This window comes from Lepisosteus oculatus, chromosome 3, assembly GCF_040954835.1.
Source record: "Lepisosteus oculatus isolate fLepOcu1 chromosome 3, fLepOcu1.hap2, whole genome shotgun sequence".
Lineage (NCBI taxonomy): Eukaryota > Metazoa > Chordata > Actinopteri > Semionotiformes > Lepisosteidae > Lepisosteus > Lepisosteus oculatus.
In genome coordinates, this window is record NC_090698.1 from 69,250,331 (window position 1) to 69,277,178 (window position 26,848).

Genomic DNA, 26,848 nt, shown 5'->3' on the forward strand with positions numbered 1-26,848 from the left:
TCAAGCAAGTTTTCAAAAGAAATGTTCATGGTTTTGTTCCTCCATCATTTCACAGACTTCTAGATAACCTGCAGTTATGTTCAGTTTTGGCAAGGATCATTACAGTATTGGGGTGATTTCTCTTTGAAGCTGCAATAAAAGTTTAAAGATGCTTAACTGGAAAAAAAAAACACATAAGCATTTAAACGTTTTTTTTTTAAATCAGCAAAAAAGAGCAGTTTAGAAATGTTCACTATATTGTACTTGGATACTGAAAAGTGCAGGAAAAAAGGAAAAGTTGTACTGTTTTTTATTACACGAGAATGAGAAATTGAAAGGAAAGTTCATTTACTTCAAAACTAGCAATATTTGGTAGACTACGTACATCCACCGTTACCATTCTCAGAGAGTAGGGGAGTGTCCAAGCTGACTGCTGGCTGTGTCTGCTGCCCTCTCTGGCTACGCTGTGCCACTGCAGGTCCTTGATTCAAGGTGCTCCTTGACTCAAGGTCCTCAGTAGACTCCTCCCTGGAGACCTCGCCTTGAGAAAGGGAAGGAGACTGTGGCCCACAGAGGAAGGAGTCTGTAGCCACCTGCCTCTCGATGTCCAACAGAGAGATTGTCAAAGGGTCCATTGTGGCAGAGGTTATAGAAATGTCTGATGCTTGCTGGTGGACACTGTTGTCCTCTTGTGGCTCTGAAGCAGAGTCCCTGTCTGTTTCTGCGTGGACACCTGAGCCAGACAACATCATAGAATCACATGTTGGAGCTGCTTCTCCATCACTTCCTGGTTTTACAAAGTTTCGATCACTGGGCAAAGGGACATTGGTACAATCTTCGGGGTTCGACAGGTCTGGTATCTCCACCATGTCCTGGAGTGCCGAGTTGATCTGTTTGTGGTCAGAAGACAGATTGTTGAAGCAGTCTAAACTGGGGGACACGTGGCCTGGCTGCTTCTCTGACACTGGAGAATAGGGTTTCTCAGGTGTATTGTTGCTACCAGAAGACCTCATGGTGAAAGAGTCCTCTTCTATGCTCCAGTCAGGCTGACCTGGGCTGTCCTGCAGCCAGTCCCCAAAGCCTGTCCGCCCATCCAGCCTCCAGCTCTCACTGACCTCAAGCTCCTCCATGTTGGGATTCGTCTCCTCTGCTTCCTCCCGCTGCTCAGACACAGACTGCTCTTGCCAGTCCTCCCTGCTCCTGTATTCTCCCTGAAGCCTGTCAGCTCTCTCTCGGTTTCCCAAATCCCTTCTCAATTCCAAACAGATAGAGCCTTTTGGCACCCCCCAGAAACCTCTCCCGCGACGGACAGAAGCATCTGTGTCTGACCTATAGCCAGGACTGTAGGCGTCCTCAACGCAGTTGCCATGGTGGTCTTCTTCACTAGGGCAGCTCCCCAGCTCAACGACATTGAGGGAGTCCTGACTCGCATCACTAGCGCTGTCTACATCTGTGTCCCCCGGACACACCCGGCTGCTGGGCCTGACACCCGGTTCTGCAAGAGACTCCATGCTCTGCCCCTCGTATGAGGCCCGAAGGCCCTCCAGGGGCTGGTAGTGCCGGATGGACGGCCTCTGAAGTTGCTGGTGGTATTTTCTCAGATGGCGCTGCCTCTCCATCTCTCTCTCCCTCTCACTTCCTAACTCCCTTTCCCTTTGTCGGTGGCAAAGTGTCTCCCACTCTGCCTCCTTCTTGTCCTCCTCTTGCTTTTCCCTTCCTCCCTCTCTTTCCCTCTCCCTCCGGAGAAAACCAGAGCCAGCCCAAGCATCCAAAGTGTCAGTGTCAACCTGGCCTCTGCGGTCCTCCGACAGAGACGCTCGTCCCAGGCAAGTTCCCTTGAACCTCTCCCTGGCAACAGTTTCTTTCCATACGGGCCACACCATGGCCTGAACTTTGTGTATGCCCTGTGAGCCCAGTCCTTGCCCTTGCCTGCAGCGTGCCTCGCATTGCCCCTTGGGTACCGCCTTATCCCCCTCCTTCTGCTCCGCTGCTCTCAGCATCCCTTGCGCTGGAGAGCTGTGCTTCAGCCAGGCCTCTCTTACAGCAACAGTCTTGGGTGTGGAGCAGAGCAGGGCACTTCTTGGAGGAGTTACCACTGCTACAGGGACCCCAGGATGTGGCTCTTTGGGGTCTCGGGCCCCCTTGCCTGCCCCCAGCCTCAGTTTCTTGGGGGAGCTCCTCTCCCTGCAGGAGTGTTTGTTACGCTTGGAGAAAGGGCTCCCCACCAGCCTGCTGCCTCCTCTGGAGCCCGGGGAATGTTTCACTCCTCTTCTCAGCTCCTTCACCCTGCATGAAGGAATAAGAAAGACACCTGCATGACACACTCACAGAGACGTGTGTACATATTCATGTGTCATTTCAAAAAAGCTTTTTAAAACATTACTAGCTGTGATAAAATCTAATGGAAATAAAGTATTATTTATGCACAATGAAACAACATAGATAACATACTGTTGAAATTCAATCTGCCAGCTACCCTTACTACATAGATCACACCTTACATCTGTAGACAAATTCTGTATTTTTTTCCACAAATTTCCACATTCAAAAATTAGCAGTGGAAGCATTAACTAATTCACAAAATAGAGGATATGATCTGCCAACATCACAATAAATAAAACGCAGCCCTGACTCACAGAACGCTGTACATTTCCTGCTTAAAAACAAGTATAGAACAAGACAGAACTGTGCTCACCTGTCTGCATAGCGCAAGGTGTTAAGAGTGTGTTCTGTAGCTACATGGCTAGGAGAAATATTTGCTATCATGCAGGTCTTTGAATTCCCGATAAATGAATCCTTCAGCACCTAGAAAACATTTTAATACAGTATTAAATAAACAAATCTACTGTGTTGCAAAGGTATTCACACACTTCCAACAAAGCCACATTGTTAAATTACAAATGATATACAGACATCATTTACTGAATATTTTCCATCACAAAAAATGCTCAGAATTAATATTTTTATGAGTAACAGAAGTTAAATACCAGGAAAAATCTAAAACTAAAATATGTTGATTGAACAAGTATTAATGTCCATAAGTTAATACTTATGAAGGTGAAACAGAACAAAGCAGAACAATCTGATTGACTGAAAAGAAATGTATGGGCCGTTATTGACAAACACAGGAGAAGGATTATATTGCAGAAGGATAGTGGCCTTAAGCATTTTACAAAATGTACAAAGGAATTTCTGTAGAAAGTGGAGATAAGTTTTATGGATTGGGCATCTCAGTCCCCATACATTAATCACATAAAGATATGGATTGACCTGAATGCTATTCAAGTTTGAACTCAAAGGTTTAGTTGTCGAAAAGGAAAAAAAACCCAACCAAGGAATTCATCAGGAGAAAAAAAATGAAAGCTTTGGACCATCTAAATACATTTAAGCATACATTTACCATGCAGAAAAAAATAGAACAGGCAACTTTAGGCAAATGGCTGCAGCAGGGCGTTTCAAATTATCATGCAAAGTTTGGTGAGCACAGTGGGTTGCAGACTTCAACTGCCTCAAGGGGACATGCAACCAAAAACTGACATTCTCACTTGTAGTTACAGTACAGTACAGAGTCTAACATCTCTTTCTTTATCCCTTTCTTAGATTAGAAGAATGTGCTGAATCCAATACCTACCTGGGTGAGTTTGCTCTGGCGGAATGGTGTGTGAGAGTGTTCTTGGTCCAGAGCACGAATACATTCCTTTAGCTGAAATACAAGCACAAAACCCTTGATTACTGCACTATATCTTAGGAGACAGTGTGCCTTCAATCTACCGACTTAACTGGCCGCTGTTTCCTCTCTGACGCTCTCTCAGGGGACGCCAGCAACATCATAGAAACATCTACATTTACATCTAAACATCTGCCAGAAACATCCATCTGGCTTCACTGGACAGGTGTTGTATTCTGGTGAGTCAGCTCCAGCTCCATCCCTCACCACTGTACCGGACAACAGACACCAGGATTTTCTGTTCCTACTCTAATGTCCATGCTGGTAACCTGTCAAGTTCAAATATACTGGAAGCTAAAACACATCCAGCCACATATCTTTTTCGATGCTGTAAAGTCAGAAAAGCACAGAGAATGAAAAGAGAGAGAGGATTGGAGAAAATGACAGAGGAGGGTGAACTCACAGCCAGCAGGCTCTGGTTGATCTCTGCTCCTTCCATCTTGGTCTGTCTGTCTGGGTCCCTGGTATCTGCAGCTCTCTCACTCCCTGCCAGGTCGATGAAGGAAATCCTGCACCACAGATATCAGAGTGTTTGATATTAATGTGCTGCTTACTGAGCTCACCCTACTGCCAATACTACATCCAAAAAATTAAAATAGAGCACTGAAATGAAAACAACTGTGGCAACAAATTGGAATGCATATTTTACTTTTGTTAAATGTAGGATTTTTAAAATACATATTTAACCAACAGAACAATATCAAAAAGAAAGGTCGAATTGTCATTCTGTTTGGCTTAGAAAAGCTGAGAGAATTTACAATGCCATGGTGACAAAAATAACCATAATCGGAAGATCTTCCATATCAGTCATGTCCTGGGTGTTTTCATAAGAAATATGAAAAGTAATTTGAATGCACCTGTAGAGGCTCATTGACCAGTCCAGGTATATGCAAAATGGTGCTGTGCAATAATAAACTGTTGCTACAGCTATGCTACCTGACTGGTTGCTGTTTTCTAATATGACTGTAACCACAAGAAAAGTCTCCCTCTTCATAATTAGAGTAAATATTTATGTATGTTTTCTAAATTTTTGTTTGCCTTTTTTATCTTTATGTTTAGTGCATAAGTTTAGACACATACGTGATAGAACAGACCTTAATATAATAAATCACTTTCCCTTTTATATGTGTTATTGTTAGTGACCATTATTAATGAATTATTTTGAGGCCAACTTAAAAAGGGTGACCATTATGAAATGAACTGGATGCAAACACCTTTTTAAACCTGCATATACAATTAAACTAAATGAATATGTATATACAGTATCCAATAGATACACAGCTTGTGCTGCTGTGTAACTTTCCATAAAATACAGTATGGAACTGTAAAAAAAATATTTTCTGTTCCATAAAATATATCTCAAAAGACACTTGAAAGCACTTCTCATCTCATATAGCTAACTATGACCTGTAAAACAACCATTTTCATTCAAATAATCTCAGAAATAAAAACCGACAAAATTTTGTTATGCAAATTACTGCCAAAGCTTTGAACAGCTTTGGAAGTGTGCCAAGCCATCTAAGGTAAAAATGAGCTCTTGTTACCGGCCTATTAATAACAACTATATTTACTTGTAATATTTTGTTTTACTTTTTAAATAAGAACATAGGAATGGTGACAACTGAGAAGTGGCTGTTGGAGAAATGTTTCCACTTCCATTTCAAAGACTGTCTGTCTAAGAAGCTAAAATAAGTATTTCATGCGCATAGGAGTGGAACACAGAGATGCCTGGTGTATTTTTCACAAAAACAATTAAACTAGAAGAGTTCTTTAATATTTTTCTGTTTATTTATCCCGCCTCCCTGTGCTGATCAGATAGGCAGCATTGTAGAATCAAGCTCGTCTTTTTCTTCCCTATTTGCCAACTTCTTTAATATAACTGGTTACTTAGTTACGTAGCAGGCGATCCTATACAACACAGTGTAGAATTACATAGTAGCCCTTATGTCCAGCATTCCTCCATTCCAGTTCAAACCAGTTCTTTATGTCCATCTTATAAAATATCACAGTGTACAAAGCATGACCATTTTGCTCAGCTTGTTCTTCTGGTTGTTTCGTAGCTAAGTGATCATAAAAATGTCCAGTCTTTTCATGACGCATCTCCGATTATGAGTCTGAATTGTATGGCTGGAAAGTTTGGTCCAGACACTCCGATACCTACAGTAGCTGCTTTTTGCTTTCGACACCAGTGTTTTGTATTCTCAATCCTACACAAATTGTCTCTTGGTTTCCAATTGTGACCCTGTGACCTTGTATAGCTCCCAAGCTTGAAGTAGTCCTCTGAGTTGACCCTATCTATTCCACTTAAAATATGATATATAAGAAGATTTATATAAAATCTTCCAATCCCCTTTGGTCTGTATTGAAGAGATGAAGCTCTTTTATCCTATTTTTTAACAATGTCAATCTGCTTTTTAAGGCTATAAAAACCTTTTTTGTATTATGGTGACCAAAACTGAACACAACATTCTACATTTTTAGTGCATCATAAAGATATATATTTATGTGCTCTTATGACCAGGTTTAAAAAAGGTTTCTGTAAAGACTTCTTAAAAATGAAGGCAAGAAATTGTGACTGGGGAAACAAATCAGTGTCACATAAGGCTGAGGGAACATTCTGTGGCTTTGAGCTTTTAATTTTAGAAGACGGGATTTCAAGCCACAGCACGGGAAACCAGAGCAGACTTGGAGACACTTCGGGAATTATAACGTTCCAAACATTTTAGCCAATTTAGAATTGGATAACGCATTATCCTTTACCATTTTTTCAAGTTTATGGCAATATAATATAACGCATGATCAACCTAACACTTAAACGTTCCTCATTTCTATTGCACTCAATATCTCAATATCCAGTTATAGGAGCTGCTGCCATTGTACTGCTGAAACTGTAAATCGGGACATAAACAAACAAAATCCCCTCTGTAATATATTTTTTCACTCATGGTGGGGTCTTTTCTTTTCAAAAGATTTTATTTGTTTTGCCAGGCATTTGCATTATGATCAGTGGGATTTTTATCTGTGAATGTATGCTTTTTCCGCGCCTAATGTGTTGTTCTTCCTTTATGTTTGTTGATGAACTGGTATTTTCATTAATTGTAAAGGAGTGAAACCTAAGACAAATTTCCACTTTGAGTAGACAAAGAAAATCTCAGTCTAATCTAAACAAAAGCAAATAATACAAATGTGATGTACTTGCACTGCAAATGCATAAAGGGCAAAGTGTCCCTGCACTGGGAGAGTCCTGACCTGCCAACCAGCCTGCGAGTGGAGTCTTTGAGGTGTATCTGAATGACGGCATGAGATCGAGAGGAGTCTGCGTTCACTCCACTGGCACCCCTGCTGCGCTCCCTGCTGCCCCAGGAGATCACCTGCAGAGCACACACAGACACTTAGACCAACACAGTGCCACTGCCTTAGGAGTACATTCAGGAGAATGGTTTAAGCCTTCAGTATTGCACATTAGGGGCGACTAAGTGACACCTAAGAGCAAATCAAGAGTAAGAGGAAGCCATTCAGCCCATCTAGCCCTTCTTGAAAGAAGCCAGGTTATCCTTTTGAACAACTTTAACAGTGGTTTAATGTGACTTTAATGTGGTTTTTAGTCTTTCAGCTACAGACCACCTAACAACAAGGGTTCACAGGATGGTCACAGTTTATTTATGAGCCTAATTTCCTAACGGATGTCTAGCCAAAGGAGGGGAGTAGTGGCTTGCTGCCTTGCAGAACTGGGGCACCAGGTTCAATTCCTGGTATGGGGTGCCGTCTGTGTGGAGTCTGTATGTTCTCCCCATGTTTGTGTGAGTGTTCTTTATATTTATATATATATAAGCTTTATGTATACAGCTTTCTGTATATATAAAAGTTACATGTGGGCAATAATATGTGTTTCCAAAATAAACATTATTCTTTATGAGAGCAGATAGGATAATTAACAATAACAAAGAGAGACGTGACAATTGTGTTATTTCTTTTGTAAATGTTGAAAAAACAGAAGAGCAGCACTGGGTTATTGCAAAAATGATTTGTAAGACATCAAATAATTCAACATTCAACAGACCAGAGCTGGGCTCCCTGTACACTTTCTTGTGTTAGGTGTTATAAACGTGATTTGCTCCTGGTGCTGTATTTGCTGCTCTTGTTATGTTTCCTAGTGATGGCAGGGCATTCAACTTGTTTGAACAATGTTTAAATAGGGAGATGCATCAGCATGTGCAGGCTGCAAAGGAACAAGTCAAGGTTTATTCCCTGCTGAAAAGAGAAGAAAAGAAACAACGTTTCTGCTTCGTGTTTCTTTTCTTCTCTTTTCAGGATGGAATAAACCTTTACTTGTTCCCTTGTTTGAAAAATGGCTTGAAACCAGGAAACTTCATCTCCAGAAACCCCCTCTGAGGCTCCTGAAGACTCTGTGTCGTGTTCCCAATTCTTGAACACCCTACCGCCCTTTGCACTCGCTACTGAATAGAAATAATACAAATCTTGTCATTCTTGTTTAAATGATAATTATACTTCCAGTATCAGTAGCCCGTTTTTCTTCCATCAATGACAATGTGTGTAATTTCTTAACAGAAGAATGATTCTGCAGCACTTTCTGATTTAAGATTTTGAAGTATTTCATAAGCCAGGAGAAGGACGTTGTGATGAAGAAAAAGAAGGCATCACCTCAAGCAGCGTGCCCACGGACTCCACCCTCTCCTCCCGTAGCCCCACGATCTGGACCACATGACGCCCATCCTCCCTGGCAAACAACCTTCAGGGACAGGGAAGAATGGCCGCTCAGAACAAGCCCACACAAACCAACACACCAGTCTGCCAGCATCTTCTAAATAAAATAAATGTCGACTGCATATAACATTTGTTAAGATTTCCACGTCTGCCTAGCTCTGGGTATGCTTGCACTTACAGTGTTCCGCATAATAATTGGCCACAACCCGATGAGGAACTCCCAAGGAAGAGCCATCTGCAATAGTTAAATCCTGCTGAGTGGGCGAGCCTCTCTGCACAACAGGTTCAAGCCTGTGAGGGATGAACGGCTGACCTACGACACGCCTGTGTCTCTTGCAAGGAAGTCAGGCCCCACGCACCGTTTCCTGCCATCCAGCAGGTCGTACAGCTGCCCACAGTAGATCTCAAAGAAGCTGATGCAGAGGTGCAGGGGGCCGCGGGCAGGCGCGGGCCGCCCCAGCCGGGCGAAGAGGTCGCGGGCGGCCAGCGCGTACAGGCCGGGGCTGCGGGCCGTGCCCATCATCGTGTGAGTCTTCCCCGCCCCCGTCTGCCCGTACGCGAAACATGTGGCTTTGCCCCTGCAAGAGAGAGCCGGACAGAGAGGCTCTTACAGGCATGCGGGTCTGACGGGGATCAGAAAGCAGTTTCAGCAAATAATACACAGTGTGACATGGAGCGGGGAGCTGAAAGAGCACACTGGCTGAAAGAGGAGCAAGTAGAGGTTAATTCCATGCTGAAAAATAGGAGGGAGACACTTTGGCTCTGTAGGGCCTTCCCTGGATGCCTCAGTGATCTTGAGTCTGATACATTTAATAAACTTCTTAAATAATCCTCCAGTGCCAGGCTTCTGTGTCAGAAGAAACAGCAAAAGATACATGTGAAATGGATACAGTAATCACCATTTAATATGCAGAAACCAGACACTTAACAAATGAACCTGCAGACTGAAAGGCAAAGACACAGCAGCCCTCCAGGAGCAGGAGGACAATGTGGAAAAGGAGATAAACCAGACAAACTGCTTGGGCATATGGAACAGCTGGCATGCTATCTGAAGGCAGAATGTAACTCCAAGGTTATATAACTGGAAATATACAGTGCAATAGAATGAATCGACTGTGAGCTATTCTGATCACTGCATTACAAAAAAGAGTGCTGCTGTCTTAGAAAGAGTTTGAAGAACAGCAGCCACAATAACTTCTGATCCTGAGGGCATGCCATACAGAGACAGGTAAAGGGAAACGAGTCTCACTAGTCTTGAACAGAGCAGATTATAATGAGATCTGAGGCAAAAATCCTAAAAGTTACTGAAGTCAAAACAATGGAGAACTTCAGGTTCAATGATAAAACTGGGGCATGGGCAAGGATGGAAATTAAGGGAAAGAGTGTTAACCCAGAAGGATGTAGATTTTGTTATGTTTTCAAAAATGTCACCTGTTTTCTCATTAAACCCCACAGTAAAGTGAGTCGTTCTCATATTCATGTTCTGGTGGCGGATGTTGGAGGCAGATTTCTTACCCATTGAAGACATGCTGAATCAGGGGGTAGGCAGTCTTACGGTACACATCCTCATTTGTGCAGGACTCACCGAACACGTCATCAAAATAAAACACATGCTAAAGAAAGAGAACAGATCCTAGTTTTGCTGATCACATGGTCAGTTTTGAGAATTGAACTGAAATGTGTAATACAAAGATTAACTCGTACACTATAGGTATAAGCAACCTAATACAGACTTAAATACAGTATGTAACTGAAGTAATGTGTACACTGCATTATGCACAACATTCATCTACATGTAGGAAAGAATTGTACAGCAAGAGGCTAATGTAGTTCATAATATGAGCCTCAAAATATTTTCACTGAGGGCTATGTGCTGAATTGAGGAGCAAGAAATTGAAATTGTCAACTGTTACAAATATCTTGGCACTGTTGTTGACACATGTAACACAGACGCCACATGAAAGAAGAGCCAACAGCGGTCGTTCTTCCTAAGAAAACTCTTCTCTTCTCATGTGTGTACTACAACAATGACTTTGTTCTATCAGTCTTTCATTGAATCTGTCCTAACACTCACTGTGGTAGCCTGGTTTGGTCACCTTAAAACACGCAATAAAAACAGTGAGCAGGATTGTGAAGGTAGCCAGCAGAACAGCCCAACAGTTACAGCTGTCAGACGTCTACATTGAGCAAATACTGAGGAAGGCCAATATGATAGCTGACAGTCATGACCCGGCCCTTTCACTGTGAATTTGACTCGATTGAGACAATCCAGATTCAGGACAGACGCAACAGAACTAAGTCATCTTTCTCTCCCACAGCTATCAACCTGCTCAAATTGGGTAACTGACTGTATATTTAACTTCTTTATATATATATATATTTTCTTTCACATCATGCATCTATGTCTCTTATTTGTTAACGGGTTCATGTTTTGTTAAATGTATTGTGCAATTTCTTCTCTTTTACCTGCTTGACAAGCAAATTTCCCATCAGTAAAGTGAAGTAAGTAAGAACGTCTGCAGTCCCTCAAAAAATATTTCCCTCTGAAGAGCCAGGAGAAATCTGCTGCAAGTGACTAAACGCACACTATGCGCCTGCAGGTGAAGTAAACACCTGTGTGTGGATGAGATGAGGGACACAAGCTGTGGGGCAGAGCGTGGTACCTGAAGCGTGTATAGGGAGAGGTCCACCGCCTCCTTCTTCTCGTGGACCAGCACCGACTCGTGGTCCTGAGCGTCCACCACGTCCAGCTCCCCCCGCCGCTCCTCCCCCCCGCGCAGCGGCCGCTTCCGCACGCACACCCGGATCCTCTCCGCCGCCACCCGCGCGGGGCCGCGGCCCCCCGCCCTGAGACACACACAGGCCTGAGGAAGAGCTCGACCGGACACCGCGGCTGTAAGTCGGAAGACACTAGCATCTTAACGGGTATGCCTGAAGGCAGAAGGCATGAAGGCAATTAGGCATTTAGGCCTAAAGCTAGTGTCCATAACAGTAACGGTTTTCCTTGGTATCCCGAGGTGTTTGGGAAAAAGGCCTAGATTCCATGTGTGTGCCAGGGTCTTGCACCTTATCTTTAATTACGCGAACACTCACGTCAACAGGGATGCCTAAAGGCAGAAGAACGAGCATTAAAAACATTTCTGTAACAGAATGAGCGTAAAAAGTTATTTCTGTAATAACCTGTAACGGGAAGAGTGGATCAGGATGAATGTGCCAGTCTGCTGTTATTACCACGACAAAAGGAAAAAAGGAGACAGGTCGGGGCGATTTTGGGTACCTGGCAGAAGAGAGGGGTAACCCATAGTTGTACCCTTGGCTGTGTGTGACTCTGTGCAAAGGGGTTCGCTCCTTCTTGGCTGGACACCTGAGGCTGTGTGGCACTCCTGCCTGCCCGGGCCTGCGTCTAGGTGCGACGCTGTCAGCGTGGGTGCTGTGCCCAGAGGGGGTGCTGAAATCCAGCTGCCGGCGTGGGGTGCCCCGAGCTGGGAGAGAACCGTCTTCCTCCTCCTCCTCCTCAGCCCCCTGCCCGTCCTGCAGGGTTTTGACCAGCTGCACCAGGTGGAAGAGGCGGGTGCGGTCCTGCATGTGGTGCACTCCCAGCCGGGGGTAATCGCTCATGGTGAGGCGGGAGAGGTGGGCAGGCCTCCGCAGTCCGAGCGCGGTGAACTGGGGATAGTAGCGCTCTAGCCCTGCCTCGCACAGGCACTCATAGAGACAGGAAGCCATATCTCTGTCCTCCGCCCCCAGAGCTCCCTGCACACCAGGGGGAACAGGGCTGTGTTACTCCATACGCTTAAAAAAGAATATTCTAAACATACATGGTTTACTTCTACATGTTGTTTTAGTCACCCTTTAAAAAAACAATTTATTCACACAAAACTCTTGTAAAAACAGATTCAGTGGATAAAACAAAGAGCTCCATAAATGATTTACCGTTTCATTTTATTTCAAAGAAGCAGTCGTCTCGCATAAGTAAGCTTTGGTGAGGAAATGAGAAGGGAGGCATGTTCAACATACTGTATTTAGTTCTTCACTGAGCGGCTGCCAGACATTGTCCAATCCTATTTTAATTCCCCTCTACACCCCCTTGCGATCTATTGCAAGTAATTATTTTAAAGCAGAATTTACAACAACTTTTCAGAATAAAGCTTTTAATACCTGTTAGCAATAAATAAAACATGTGTATAAACCTGTAAAATAGAATCACAATAATTGTGCAATAGTGAATAAAGAACTATAGAAAGGTATGACACTATCTTTATATATCTTTATAAGGAGTAAGGAATAGTCCCCTACTGGACAAATATATTTAGCAGAAATATTCTTTACTGGCTGGGGGAATTTACAAACGTATGACCAGACTGTATCATACCAATGACAAAATTAATACTTCACATTGTTTACACCAGGTTGCTCAATACCCTGTAGATCACCGGTTACATATCTTGACGTGCTTTAAAGAACACTTGGCTGTATCATTTCTCCATATCACTTTAATGTCATTCCACTCTCAGGAACTAGAAAAACTAGTTTCATTACTACATATTCTTAATACTTATGATAACAGTTTTGATTTCCTGCAGGGCCTTTCATGACACGTCTTCACGAGGTGCAACACAATAAAACAAAGCCAAGACAAAAGGAATAGAGAGATGTATAAACAAATGAACACTGGAACTTAATCAGAACTAAATGCCAGCTAACAGGGTCAGGCTTCTGACAGGATCAGAAGGTGCTGATCAGCATGTAAGATCGGATACGGGCAGAGAGTCCGTTCCACAGCCCTGAAGAAACAATACAGAAAGCACAGTCCTCCTAGATTCCTAGGGCTTCGTTTTGGGAAACGAGTGAGGAGTTACATTCATGTAATTTCATTCGTTATGTTTAATGCTCAAAATGAAAACCACTTACGTGCAGTACTGTAGTTTTATTTTTCTCTCGCTCCGAGGGTCAGGTCCACATTCCAGTATGCTCTCTCATGAAAAGCCGCTGTCTAATGGTGTCCAGCACTGAAATTCAATCCCTACAACAGTAGGGAATATCTCAGGATAATTATAGATAATCCAGCGCAGCTGCAGTGCTGTATGGGACAGGTGAAGTATAAAATGTGAGGCAGAGCAGGGTGTAATGCACAGCTGAACGGGCACACTGCAACACTGAATGTCTCCCAGAAGATATACAGTAAATGAACAAGCCTCTCTTATACTAACAGAGACAACTACGTACAGCATATAAACATACACCTATGATTCGCTTAAGGTAGAAACAATAGCGTGAGATTTTAAACCTCATCAAACCTTGCTGATCAATTTTTTTTCCCATGGTCAGCATATGCGAGAAGGATGCTGAAATTACTGTGTTCCTAGACGTATCAACAATAAGGCGTAGCGTCCATAGCAGTAACAGTTTTTCCTTGAAGAGGAGAAATCCATCCTGAGATATTTAGGAAAAAGGCCTGCAGTCCATGTGCTGCCCGGGTCTGCTTTAAAGACTTTTAAAGCCAGTGTTTTCTCCATATCCATTTAATGGATGGATGAAATTTGAAAAGTAAAATCAAAATCTCCCAATCACCTCTGAGCTTTGCCTACGTACCTCATCCACCAGAAAAGAACATCTAGACTATTTCTCCCCCTGCACATCAGCAGATACAGAAGTGCTTAAATTAGGATCATTGCAGCTGGAGCAGCCTACCAATATTACGTCCCTGAATTCCATGTTATTGTATTTGCGACTTCACTAAGGTAGGACACTTTATCCATTATAGCCCAGCTGCATAAATCTTGTACTGCCATGACAACCACATGCATGCTAACAATGTATTTGGGTGTGGTGGTACAATTTATAAGCTGCCGTACTCTCTTCAGGATCCCAAACTGAACATTGAGGAGCGCAGTCTCCCAATCAGTATGCAGTAAAGCTAGTAGCTCATCATCACGTGGGACTCCATCTCAAAGCTCTTTACGAGATGAAGTGGAAAAAGCCCTGTGCTCATTCTAGATGTTCTGGAGCCAAGGAGGCAGCTGTGACTGGGCTCCGTGGGGCCACTGTTGCAAAGCAGTACAAGCTGTACATCCGGGCCACACGCTTTGCACCCGATTCCACCCCATTACTCTTGCAGACCTGGGTGGCACAAAACACCCCAGCTCTGCTCAACACTGAACTCAGTGGGGTTCAAGCATAGCTGTCCCATTCCTGTCTTGGGCGGAGCTCTGTGGCTAAGGATATCGACAGAGGAATCCTACTCTGTTGGGCCCCTGAGCAAGGCCCTTAACCCCAACTGCTCCAGGGGTGCTGTACAATGGCTGACCCTGCGCTCTGACCCCAAGCTTCTCTGTGTCTGTGTCTCCCTGGAGAAAAGCTGGGGTATGTGAAAAGATGAATTCCTAATGCAAGAAATTGTATGGGGCTAATAAAGAAACATTCTATTATTATTATTATTATTATTATTATTATTATTATAGGAGCAGTCTGCAGGAACAGAGGACTGTGGGATCCCGGGACTTGGTCAGTGTGGCACCTTGCGGTGAGGGCACCTCCAGTCTACACAAGATCCATCACTCTTGGTCCTCCCAAAGCAGCCATCGGCTGGTGCCTGGTACTGGATTAGCAAGTGCAAAGCTTTGATTCACCACTAACCAGGACTTGGCTCCACTGATCTTGAGCTGACTTATTCCTGGCTCCAATGTACTGATGGTGCACTGTTCTCCTGGGGCTCTTGGAAAACAGGGCATCTTGATTCATGTGAGCCTGTTCTTGATTTTCACCAGGCAGGACATTCAACACCTGACAACACTTGAACCTAATTCTTTCTCCAACTAATGAGGTGAATTAGTACTTATACAACAGCAAAAAGAGACTTGAATTGTGAATAAACAATAAATTGAATGATTCCCAAAAAAACATTTAATTAATATCCAAAAACCTTATAGTGGGCTGGCGACTCTAAACTATAAAAAAAACGAACCGTCCCTCTGTAAGTCCTCTTAGACGGGATTGTTTACAACAAGAAAAAAAAAAGAAAAACCCTAACCCTAACCCTTCCCCCCAAAAAAGACCACAAAGAACCTTTTATGACTTTCGCTTTCTTTGGAAGTTCGTTATTTGATGTCGCCTAAGAGGACCTCCTGGGCAAGAGGTGACGACTCGCAGTTGCTGTTACGTCTTTAGACTCACGACTTCTCGTAGCTCAAGACGTCCGTGGGTTTCAAACGGTATTGACATGCTAGATGGATGTGTAAAACGTTAGCAACAGATGTTAATACTCAGTGAGTATTAACGGTACCAGATCAAAGCCTAGCTAAATCACAATATGTATACTGTATGTGCCCAGTAAGTGCTACACTGCTGCAACATGTGGCTGATGTTGTACTGCGGTTGTAGGACCGGAACAGAACTTACCAGGTAGCACTAGGGGCTAAAGTTTCCCAAAACGGCGGCGCTCCCGACTCTCAGAGGGCAAGTTGTCCTGCTTGTGTTTTCGGCGCATCCCCCCCCGGCGGACGGGGTTGCGTGTGTACTGATGGATACACACACACTCCCCGACCCAGATTATCGCTCCCCTCCGCCTGTTCTCTCGGTGCGGCCGCCGTCTTTCTGCAAGAACCGTACCTGCGCTTCCCCGGTTTCCATGACAACAAAACGTCGCCTCCAACAGCCGGCGCCGGGCTCGCGCCCTCTGTCCCGCTTCCCCCCCCCCGCGAGGAGGAATGAGCCAATCGGGTGTCTTGATCATGGCAACGGAGGCGTGACGACACAGGAACAATCGAACACGAGGGGAGGAGGCAGTACAGGAAGTGTGCTGTGTTACATCTGCGAGTAATGCAGCTTTAGGTGCCTTGGTTGTGTGTTGCTTCTGCAATAACTAACTCATTTCTGGCCTTCGCTTAGGTTAAGCATTGTTTCGTCAGTATTAACTTTACGTTTCTCAACACTAAATGTAGTGTTTGAAGTGTTACTACGCAGTATGGATGTTTTTTGATCTCTTAAACTCCAAAAATCTGTGCTGTATATTCTAAAAAAATACTATTGGCAACACATTCAAAAGCCTGCTTTTGAAAGGACAATGCCTATTTATTTATCGTCTAATTGTAGTTAAACAGGCCGGACCCTCACAGATCAGGCTCTATTTTAGTTCTAATTCCCATTTCCAAACCTTCCATGAAAGACGTTAGACATACAGCTGCATAATTGCTTGGTTCAGTTGTATCAGCTGTTCTTTTTTCTATTTAAGCCAGAGTGAAACGGTGAAGGGAAAGAGAGCAGGGATGAAGGCAGTGAAGAGAGAGAAAGGGGGAAGGAGAGAAAAAACGCAAAGGAAAACAAGCCGCGTCGTAAAACAAGTGAGGGAGCGGTCCTCTCTATAAGAAGGGCGCCAGTGAACCCTGCTCTCGCTTACGGCCACACCACCCTGAACACGCCCGATCTCGTCTGATCTCGGAAGCTAAGCAGGGTCGGGCCTGGTCAGTACTTGGATGGGAGACCGCCTGGGAATACCAGGTGCTGTAAGCTTTTACCAGCAGGAGGCGCTCTCTCATCCCCCTGTCCACACGTGCAGTCAGTGCGGCTCTGTCGTCTCCTTCTCTGTCAGCTGTGGGGAGACGTGGGTGCTTGTGTATTGGCGTGAGCGTCTTTTATTCTCATCATCAACCTTATATACTGTATACGTCGCCAGTTTTACAAGTCCGCAAAGGATCGAGTAAAGGTTTATCTATCGCCAGCTGAAAAGAGACCCAGTGCTTCGGCTGTGGAGACTTGTTCGGCTGGCGTTCTGTATCGAGGTCGTTTTTCTTCTCTTCAGTCGTTTTGTTTTCACCAAAGATGTATATTTACCTGGCAAAGAATTTCGTGGTGTTGAAAAGACGCCCACTCGGAGAGAGTTGTGTGTGTGCGCCTTTAGAATGACCTGCATTGCTAGAAATAATAAGAACAACATAACCCGAGGGGAGGAGGCAGTACAGGAAGTGTGCTGTGTTACATCTGCGAGTAATGCAGCTTTAGGTGCCTTGGTTGTGTGTTGCTTCTGCAGTAAGCATAGGCAATATCTAACTCAGTTCTGGCCTTCGCTTAGGTTAAGCATTGTTTCGTCAGTATTAACTTTACGTTTCTCAACACTAAATGTAGTGTTTAAAGTGTTACTACGGATGTTTTTTGATCTCTTAAACTCCAAAAATCTGTGCTGTATATTCTAAAAAATACTATTGGCAACAAATTCAAAAGCCTGCTTTTGAAAGGACAATGCCTATTTATGTATCGTCTAATTGTAGTTAAACAGGCCGGACCCTACACCAGCCTGAGCCGTTATCGGAGTAGGTTCCTTTCGTCTTGCGCTCATTTCTCACACCTGAAGACGCCAAACGTTTCAATTTTAATTCTTTCTACTTTTAAGCGTGGAATTAGCCTCTACTTGGTCCTTTGCCTCTCTCGTGATGATAGAGCTCGAATCATTTTCTCTGAAAGCCGACCACCTGCAACTGAGAATAGCTTACTAGAAACTTTATCAAAAGCTGACATTTTATTTTCGGATGGTATCTATTGCCGTTGCTTGTTCAGAGAAATTGAAGACGTTAGGCAAGACCTACCTTAACTAAATCCATGCCGCCTGTCCACTCGAATCCTATTGCCTCACAGATCAGGCTCTACTTTAGTTGTAATTTCCATTTCCAAACCTTCCATGAAAGACGTTAGACATACAGCTGCATAATTGCTTGGTTCAGTTGTATCAGCTGTTCTTTTTTCTATTTAAGCCAGAGTGAAACGGTGAAGGGAAAGAGAGCAGAGATGAAGGCAGTGAAGAGAGAGAAAGGGGGAAGGAGAAAAAAACGTAAAGGAAAAAAAGCCGCGTCGTAAAACAAGTGAGGGAGCGGTGCTCTCTATAAGAAGGGCGCCAGTGAGCTCTGCTCTCGCTTACGGCCACACCACCCTGAACACGCCCGATCTCGTCTGATCTCGGAAGCTAAGCAGGGTCGGGCCTGGTCAGTACTTGGATGGGAGACCGCCTGGGAATACCAGGTGCTGTAAGCTTTTACCAGCAGGAGGCGCTCTCTCATCCCCCTGTCCACACGTGCAGTCAGTGCGGCTCTGTCGTCTCCTTCTCTGTCAGCTGTGGGGAGACGTGGGTGCTTGTGTATTGGCGTGAGCGTCTTTTATTCTCATCATCAACCTTATATACTGTAGCCTGGCAAAGAATAATCAGCACAGGACACAAATATATTTCTGGGGTTCTTTATTTCTAGGTGAGTATGTGGTCTGATCTGTTCGTAGTTTAAAAGAAATAAAAAAAAACAAAAGAAATGACATATAATGATATTTTTATCTACCCAAAATACGGTAGTGGCTCTGTCACGCAGCGCGTGCAGAAATAGGCCCTCACTGAGACCTGTATCACGGCAATGATCAGTATAAGACTTTCAATCGCATACACTTAACAAACGGTGCTTAACATAAGTCTCTGTAAAGAATGAAGGAACAGAAAATACAAGGAGCATGTGAAACCCATTACTTACAAACCAGTAAACAGATATTCCTACCCCCAGTAGATGTCTAGAAACTGGCTACGGCCTCAGTGCACTCGGTTAAAATCTAATATTCATCTTGCTCGTCTTGTCCCAATCCTATAAAATACCCCTTTATACTCATTTAGGGTGTACATAGGGAAACAACAGCGTATTTACCGTTACAACTCTCTGTAGTCATTCGGGTTCTTTTTAACGGTAACTCGCTGCTTCTTAGTCCCCGGAGGAATCTTTGGTGCATTTATTTGTGAGGTGTAGTTTTGTGAAACTGTTTTGGACGGATTTACAGAGTTTTGTTTGCAGGCAGTTAAAGGTTTTTTTTAGATTGAAGGATTTTGATATTTTATTGTATTGTTTAATAGAAAATTTGGAAAAAGAGCATTTATTTATAGTCAATTTATTAATCATTCTTGGTAAATTTCACATCCATAAATCCAAATGGTCCAATAATACTCCCCTTTTTAGTACTTTTGAGGTGGAGCTGAAACACTATTTAAATTCTATTAAAAATGTGAGAATAAAGCACGGAAAACGTATAATATATGTAAAAAATACAATTGAATCATATAACTTACTTATTTCCTCTGGCGGTTAATTGTTTATTTTTCTGTTTGTTCTCTTGTACCCATTTTGATCCTCCGGTTGTATTTGTATTTGTAAATTCTTTATACGTTTAATAAAAAAATATTTTCAAAAAACAACATATATAGTCGCCAGTTTGACAAGTCCGCAGAGGATCGAGTAAAGGTTTATTTATCGCCCGCTGGAAGAAAAAAGACCCAGCGCTTCGGCTGGCGTTGTGGGAGTCGCGCTTTTCCGAAGTGTATCGAGGTCGTTTTCCACAGAGCTCAGATGTCAAAGCACAGCGGCAGCTCTCCAGCGATCAGCGGTCCTCTATAGCGCCCTTCCTCCCGCAGCTCCGTCCTCATTGGAAGGAAGAAAGAGTGAAATTAAAGAGCGGGGACGAGGGCAGTGAAGAGAGAAAGGGGGATGGAGAAAAAACGCAAATGAAAAAAAGCCGCGTCGTAAAACAAGTGAGGGAGCGGTGCTCTCTATAAGAAGGGCGCCAGTGAGCTCTGCTCTCGCTTACGGCCACACCACCCTGAACACGCCCGATCTCGTCTGATCTCGGAAGCTAAGCAGGGTCGGGCCTGGTCAGTACTTGGATGGGAGACCGCCTGGGAATACCAGGTGCTGTAAGCTTTTACCAGCAGGAGGCGCTCTCTCATCCCCCTGTCCACACGTGCAGTCAGTGCGGCTCTGTCGTCTCCTTCTCTGTCAGCTGTGGGGAGACGTGGGTGCTTGTGTATTGGCGTGAGCGTCTTTTATTCTCATCATCAACCTTATATACTGTAGCCTGGCAAAGAATAATCAGCACAGGACACAAATATATTTCTGGGGTTCTTTATTTCTAGGTGAGTATGTGGTCTGATCTGTTCGTAGTTTAAAAGAAATAAAAAAAAACAAAAGAAATGACATATAATGATATTTTTATCTACCCAAAATACGGTAGTGGCTCTGTCACGCAGCGCGTGCAGAAATAGGCCCTCACTGAGACCTGTATCACGGCAATGATCAGTATAAGACTTTCAATCGCATACACTTAACAAACGGTGCTTAACATAAGTCTCTGTAAAGAATGAAGGAACAGAAAATACAAGGAGCATGTGAAACCCATTACTTACAAACCAGTAAACAGATATTCCTACCCCCAGTAGATGTCTAGAAACTGGCTACGGCCTCAGTGCACTCGGTTAAAATCTAATATTCATCTTGCTCGTCTTGTCCCAATCCTATAAAATACCCCTTTATACTCATTTAGGGTGTACATAGGGAAACAACAGCGTATTTACCGTTACAACTCTCTGTAGTCATTCGGGTTCTTTTTAACGGTAACTCGCTGCTTCTTAGTCCCCGGAGGAATCTTTGGTGCATTTATTTGTGAGGTGTAGTTTTGTGAAACTGTTTTGGACGGATTTACAGAGTTTTGTTTGCAGGCAGTTAAAGGTTTTTTTTAGATTGAAGGATTTTGATATTTTATTGTATTGTTTAATAGAAAATTTGGAAAAAGAGCATTTATTTATAGTCAATTTATTAATCATTCTTGGTAAATTTCACATCCATAAATCCAAATGGTCCAATAATACTCCCCTTTTTAGTACTTTTGAGGTGGAGCTGAAACACTATTTAAATTATATTAAAAATGTGAGAATAAAGCACGGAAAACGTATAATATATGTAAAATATAAACTTTAATCATATAACTTACTTATTACCTCTGGCGGTTAATTGTTTATTTTTCTGTTTGTTCTCTTGTACCCATTTTGATCCTCCGGTTGTATTTGTATTTGTAAATTCTTTATACGTTTAATAAAAAAATATTTTCAAAAAACAACATAGTCGCCAGTTTGACAAGTCCGCAGAGGATCGAGTAAAGGTTTATTTATCGCCCGCTGGAAGAAAAAAGACCCAGCGCTTCGGCTGGCGTTGTGGGAGTCGCGCTTTTCCGAAGTGTATCGAGGTCGTTTTCCACAGAGCTCAGATGTCAAAGCACAGCGGCAGCTCTCCAGCGATCAGCGGTCCTCTATAGCGCCCTTCCTCCCGCAGCTCCGTCCTCATTGGAAGGAAGAAAGAGTGAAATTAAAGAGCGGGGACGAGGGCAGTGAAGAGAGAAAGGGGGATGGAGAAAAAACGCAAATGAAAAAAAGCCGCGTCGTAAAACAAGTGAGGGAGCGGTGCTCTCTATAAGAAGGGCGCCAGTGAGCTCTGCTCTCGCTTACGGCCACACCACCCTGAACACGCCCGATCTCGTCTGATCTCGGAAGCTAAGCAGGGTCGGGCCTGGTCAGTACTTGGATGGGAGACCGCCTGGGAATACCGGGTGCTGTAAGCTTTTACCAGCAGGAGGCGCTCTCTCATCCCCCTGTCCACACGTGCAGTCAGTGCGGCTCTGTCGTCTCCTTCTCTGTCAGCTGTGGGGTGACGTGGGTGCTTGTGTATTGGCGTGAGCGTCTTTTATTCTCATCATCAACCTTATATACTGTATATGTTTATTACAAGTTTTACAAGTCCGCGAAGGATCGAGTAAAGGTTTATCTATCGCCAGCTGAAAGGAGACCCAGTCGAAGCGGCTGTGGAGACTTGTTCGGCTGGCGTTCTGTATCGAGGTCGTTTTTCTTCTTTTCAGTCGTTTTGTTTTCATCAAAGATGTATATTTACCTGGCAAAGAATTTCGTGGTGTTGAAAAGACGCCCACTCGGAGAGAGCTGTGTGTGTGCGCCTTTAGAATGACCTGCATTGCTAGAAATAATAAGAACAACATAACACGAGGGGAGGAGGCAGTACAGGAAGTGTGCTGTGTTACCTCTGCGAGTAATGCAGCTTTAGGTGCCTTGGTTGTGTGTTGCTTCTGCAGTAAGCATAGGCAATATCTAACTCAGTTCTGGCCTTCGCTTAGGTTAAGCATTGTTTCGTCAGTATTAACTTTACGTTTCTCAACACTAAATGTAGTGTTTAAAGTGTTACTACGGATGTTTTTTGATCTCTTAAACTCCAAAAATCTGTGCTGTATATTCTAAAAAATACTATTGGCAACAAATTCAAAAGCCTGCTTTTGAAAGGACAATGCCTATTTATGTATCGTCTAATTGTAGTTAAACAGGCCGGACCCTACACCAGCCTGAGCCGTTATCGGAGTAGGTTCCTTTCGTCTTGCGCTCATTTCTCACACCTGAAGACGCCAAACGTTTCAATTTTAATTCTTTCTACTTTTAAGCGTGGAATTAGCCTCTACTTGGTCCTTTGCCTCTCTCGTGATGATAGAGCTCGAATCATTTTCTCTGAAAGCCGACCACCTGCAACTGAGAATAGCTTACTAGAAACTTTATCAAAAGCTGACATTTTATTTTCGGATGGTATCTATTGCCGTTGCTTGTTCAGAGAAATTGAAGACGTTAGGCAAGACCTACCTTAACTAAATCCATGCCGCCTGTCCACTCGAATCCTATTGCCTCACAGATCAGGCTCTATTTTAATTGTAATTTCCATTTCCAAACCTTCCATGAAAGACGTTAGACATACAGCTGCATAATTGCTTGGTTCAGTTGTATCAGCTGTTCTTTTTTCTATTTAAGCCAGAGTGAAACGGTGAAGGGAAAGAGAGCAGGGATGAAGGCAGTGAAGAGAGAGAAAGGGGGAAGGAGAGAAAAAACGCAAAGGAAAACAAGCCGCGTCGTAAAACAAGTGAGGGAGCGGTCCTCTCTATAAGAAGGGCGCCAGTGAGCTCTGCTCTCGCTTACGGCCACACCACCCTGAACACGCCCGATCTCGTCTGATCTCGGAAGCTAAGCAGGGTCGGGCCTGGTCAGTACTTGGATGGGAGACCGCCTGGGAATACCGGGTGCTGTAAGCTTTTACCAGCAGGAGGCGCTCTCTCATCCCCCTGTCCACACGTGCAGTGCAGCTTTTTCGTCTCTCTGTCAGCTGTGGGGAGACGCGGGTGCTTGTGTATTGTCTGAGCGTGTTTTATTCTCATCATGAACCTTATATACTGTAGCCTGGCAAAGAATAATCAGCACAGGACACAAATATATTTATGGGGTTCTTTATTTCTAGGTGAGTATGTGGTCTGATCTGTTCTTAGTTAAAAAACAAAACAAAAATGACATATAATGATATTTTTATCTACCCAAAATACGGTAGTGGCTCTGTCACGCAGCGCGTGCAGAAATAGGCCCTCACTGAGATCTGCATCACGGCAATGATCAGTATAAGACTTTCAATCGCATACACTTAACAAACGGTGCTAAACATAAGTCTCTGTAAAGAATGAAGGAACAGAAAATACAAGGAGCATGTGAAACCCATTACTTACAAATCAGTAAACAGATATCCCCAGCCCGAGTAGATGTCTAGAAACTGGCTACGGCCTCAGTGCACTCGGTTAAAATCTAATATCCGTCTTGCTCGTCTTGTCCCAATCCTATAAAATACCCCTTTATACTCATTTAGGGTGTACATAGGGAAACAACACCGTATTTACCGTTACAACTCTCTGTAGTCATTCGGGTTCTTTTTAACGGTAACTCGCTGCTTCTTAGTCCCCGGAGGAATCTTTGGTGCATTTATTTGTGAGGTGTAGTTTTGTGGAACTGTTTTGGACGGATTTACAGAGTTTTGTTTGCAGGCAGTTAAAGGTTTTTTTTTTAGATTGAAGGATTTTGCTATTTTATATTGTTTAATAGAAAATTTGGAAATATGTATAGTCAATTTATTAATCATTCTTGGTAAATTTCACATCCATAAATCCAAATGGTCCAATAATACTCCCCTTTTTAGTACTTTTGAGGTGGAGCTGAAACACTATTTAAATTATATTAAAAATGTGAGAATAAAGCACGGAAAACGTATAATATATGTAAAATATAAACTTTAATCATATAACTTACTTATTACCTCTGGCGGTTAATTGTTTATTTTTCTGTTTGTTCTCTTGTACCCATTTTGATCCTCCGGTTGTATTTGTATTTGTAAATTCTTTATACGTTTAATAAAAAAATATTTTCAAAAAACAACATAGTCGCCAGTTTGACAAGTCCGCAGAGGATCGAGTAAAGGTTTATTTATCGCCCGCTGGAAGAAAAAAGACCCAGCGCTTCGGCTGGCGTTGTGGGAGTCGCGCTTTTCCGAAGTGTATCGAGGTCGTTTTCCACAGAGCTCAGATGTCAAAGCACAGCGGCAGCTCTCCAGCGACCAGCGGTCCTCTATAGCGCCCTTCCTCCCGCAGCTCCGTCCTCATCGGAAGGAAGAAAGAGTGAAATTAAAGAGCGGGGACGAGGGCAGTGAAGAGCGAGAAAGGGGGATGGAGAAAAAACGCAAAGGAAAAAAAGCAGCGTCGTAAAAGAAGTGAGGGAGCGGTGCTCTCTATAAGAAGGGCGCCAGTGAGCTCTGCTCTCGCTTACGGCCACACCACCCTGAACACGCCCGATCTCGTCTGATCTCGGAAGCTAAGCAGGGTCGGGCCTGGTCAGTACTTGGATGGGAGACCGCCTGGGAATACCAGGTGCTGAAAGCTTTTACCAGCAGGAGGCGCTCTCTCATCCCCCTGTCCACACGTGCAGTCAGTGCGGCTCTGTCGTCTCCTTCTCTGTCAGCTGTGGGGAGACGCGGGTGCTTGTGTATTGGCGTGAGCGTGTTTTATTCTCATCATCAACCTTATATACTGTATATGTTTATTACAAGTTTTACAAGTCCGCAAAGGATCGAGTAAAGGTTTATCTATCGCCAGCTGAAAAGAGACCCAGCCGAAGCGGCTGTGGAGACTTGTTCGGCTGGCGTTCTGGGGGGAGTTGTATCGAGGTCGTTTTTCTTCTCTTCAGTCGTTTTGTTTTCACCAAAGATGTATATTTACCTGGCAGAGAATTTCGTGGTGTTGAAAAGACGCCCACTCGGAGAGAGTTGTGTGTGTGCGCCTTTAGAATGACCTGCATTGCTAGAAATAATAAGAACAACATAACACGAGGGGAGGAGGCAGTACAGGAAGTGTGCTGTGTTACCTCTGCGAGTAATGCAGCTTTAGGTGCCTTGGTTGTGTGTTGCTTCTGCAGTAAGCATAGGCAATATCGAACTCAGTTCTGGCCTTCGCTTAGGTTAAGCATTGTTTCGTCAGTATTAACTTTACGTTTCTCAACACTAAATGTAGTGTTTAAAGTGTTACTACGCAGTATGGATGTTTTTTGATCTCTTAAACTCCAAAAATGTGTGCTGTATATTCTAAAAAAATACTATTGGCAACAAATTCAAAAGCCTGCTTTTGAAAGGACAATGCCTATTTATTAAGCGTCTAATTGTAGTTAAACAGGCCGGACCCTACACCAGCCTGAGCCGTTATCGGAGTAGGTTTCTTTCGTCTTGCGCTCATTTCTCACACCTGAAGACGCCAAACGTTTCAATTTTAATTCTTTCTACTTTTAAGCGTGGAATTAACCTCTACTTGGTCCTTTGCCTCTCTCGTGATGATAGAGCTCGAATCATTTTCTCTGAAAGCCGACCACCTGCAACTGAGAATTAATAGCTTACTAGAAACCTTATCAAAAGCTGACATTTTATTCTCGGATGGTATCTATTGCCGTTGCTTGTTCAGAGAAATTGAAGACGTTAAGCAAGACCTACCTTGCCTAAATCCATGCCGCCTGTCCACTAGAATCCTATTGCCTCACAGATCAGGCTCTATTTTAGTTGTAATTTCCATTTCCAAACCTTCCATGAAAGACGTTAGACATACAGCTGCATAATTGCTTGGTTCAGTTGTATCAGCTGTTCTTTTTTCTATTTAAGCCAGAGTGAAACGGTGAAGGGAAAGAGAGTTGGGATGAAGGCAGTGAAGAGAGAGAAAGGGGGAAGGAGAGAAAAAACGCAAAGGAAAAAAAGCCGCGTCGTAAAAGAAGTGAAGGAGCGGTCCTCTCTATAAGAAGGGCGCCAGTGAGCTCTGCTCTCGCTTACGGCCACACCACCCTGAACACGCCCGATCTCGTCTGATCTCGGAAGCTAAGCAGGGTCGGGCCTGGTCAGTACTTGGATGGGAGACCGCCTGGGAATACCAGGCGCTGTAAGCTTTTACCAGCAGGAGGCGCTTTTTATTCTCATCATCAACCTTATATACTGTATATGTTTATTACCAGTTTTTACAAGTCCGCAAAGGATCAAGTAAAGGTTTATCTATCGCCAGCTGAAAAGAGACCCAGTTGAAGCGGCTGTGGAGACTTGTTCGGCTGGCGTTCTGTATCGAGGTCGTTTTTCTTCTCTTCAGTCGTTTTGTTTTCACCAAAGATGTTTATTTACCTGGCAGGGAATTTCGTGGTGTTGAAAAGATGCCCACTCGGAGAGAGTTGTGTGTGTGCGCCTTTAG

The 26,848-nt window shown here is 43.7% G+C and overlaps 1 protein-coding gene, 1 long non-coding RNA gene and 7 other non-coding genes across 11 annotated transcripts in view; 8 read left to right on the top strand and 1 right to left on the bottom strand.

Annotated features, from left to right (window-relative positions):
- LOC138237741 (uncharacterized) overlaps nt 1–8,795 on the top strand; it is a 15,975-nt gene extending 7,180 nt beyond the window's left edge. Inside the window, exons 2-4 of the long non-coding RNA XR_011189110.1 lie at nt 3,580–3,614; nt 7,312–7,506; nt 8,308–8,795. This is a non-coding gene — a long non-coding RNA (uncharacterized lncRNA). The remainder of the gene's footprint in view (nt 1–3,579; nt 3,615–7,311; nt 7,507–8,307) is intronic.
- Nucleotides 1–16,311, bottom strand: part of LOC102683428 (kinesin-like protein KIF24) — a 20,180-nt gene extending 3,869 nt beyond the window's left edge. The window contains exons 1-12 of one of the 3 annotated variants that reach the window (XM_015362652.2): nt 15,830–16,311; nt 13,343–13,454; nt 11,709–12,184; nt 11,095–11,278; nt 9,947–10,044; nt 8,791–9,009; nt 8,369–8,456; nt 6,956–7,077; nt 4,110–4,215; nt 3,611–3,682; nt 2,675–2,784; nt 377–2,265 (exon numbers count right to left, since the gene is read on the bottom strand). In XM_015362652.2, coding sequence (XP_015218138.2) covers nt 377–2,265; nt 2,675–2,784; nt 3,611–3,682; nt 4,110–4,215; nt 6,956–7,077; nt 8,369–8,456; nt 8,791–9,009; nt 9,947–10,044; nt 11,095–11,278; nt 11,709–12,157 — 3,337 coding nt within the window. In that variant the 5' untranslated portion in view covers nt 12,158–12,184; nt 13,343–13,454; nt 15,830–16,311. Of the gene's footprint in view, nt 1–364; nt 2,266–2,674; nt 2,785–3,610; nt 3,683–4,109; nt 4,216–6,955; nt 7,078–8,368; nt 8,457–8,790; nt 9,010–9,946; nt 10,045–11,094; nt 11,279–11,708; nt 12,185–13,342; nt 13,512–15,829 lie in introns of all 3 variants that reach the window. The other 2 variants (XM_015362640.2, XM_015362645.2) reach the window with 2 other exon arrangements.
- Nucleotides 16,312–16,820: 509 nt separating this feature from the next.
- LOC138237892 (5S ribosomal RNA) lies at nt 16,821–16,939 on the top strand. Its single transcript, XR_011189215.1, has one exon. It is a non-coding gene; the product is annotated as a 5S ribosomal RNA (ribosomal RNA).
- Nucleotides 16,940–18,332: 1,393 nt separating this feature from the next.
- Nucleotides 18,333–18,451, top strand: LOC138237925 (5S ribosomal RNA). The gene has a single exon (XR_011189245.1). It is a non-coding gene; the product is annotated as a 5S ribosomal RNA (ribosomal RNA).
- Nucleotides 18,452–20,026: 1,575 nt separating this feature from the next.
- Nucleotides 20,027–20,145, top strand: LOC138237928 (5S ribosomal RNA). Its single transcript, XR_011189248.1, has one exon. It is a non-coding gene; the product is annotated as a 5S ribosomal RNA (ribosomal RNA).
- A 1,571-nt stretch (nt 20,146–21,716) lies between these two features.
- On the top strand, nt 21,717–21,835 carry LOC138237895 (5S ribosomal RNA). Its single transcript, XR_011189218.1, has one exon. It is a non-coding gene; the product is annotated as a 5S ribosomal RNA (ribosomal RNA).
- A 1,399-nt stretch (nt 21,836–23,234) lies between these two features.
- Nucleotides 23,235–23,353, top strand: LOC138237918 (5S ribosomal RNA). The gene has a single exon (XR_011189238.1). It is a non-coding gene; the product is annotated as a 5S ribosomal RNA (ribosomal RNA).
- Nucleotides 23,354–24,896: 1,543 nt separating this feature from the next.
- LOC138237921 (5S ribosomal RNA) lies at nt 24,897–25,015 on the top strand. The gene has a single exon (XR_011189241.1). It is a non-coding gene; the product is annotated as a 5S ribosomal RNA (ribosomal RNA).
- A 1,421-nt stretch (nt 25,016–26,436) lies between these two features.
- On the top strand, nt 26,437–26,555 carry LOC138237920 (5S ribosomal RNA). The gene has a single exon (XR_011189240.1). It is a non-coding gene; the product is annotated as a 5S ribosomal RNA (ribosomal RNA).
- Nucleotides 26,556–26,848: the final 293 nt, after the last annotated feature.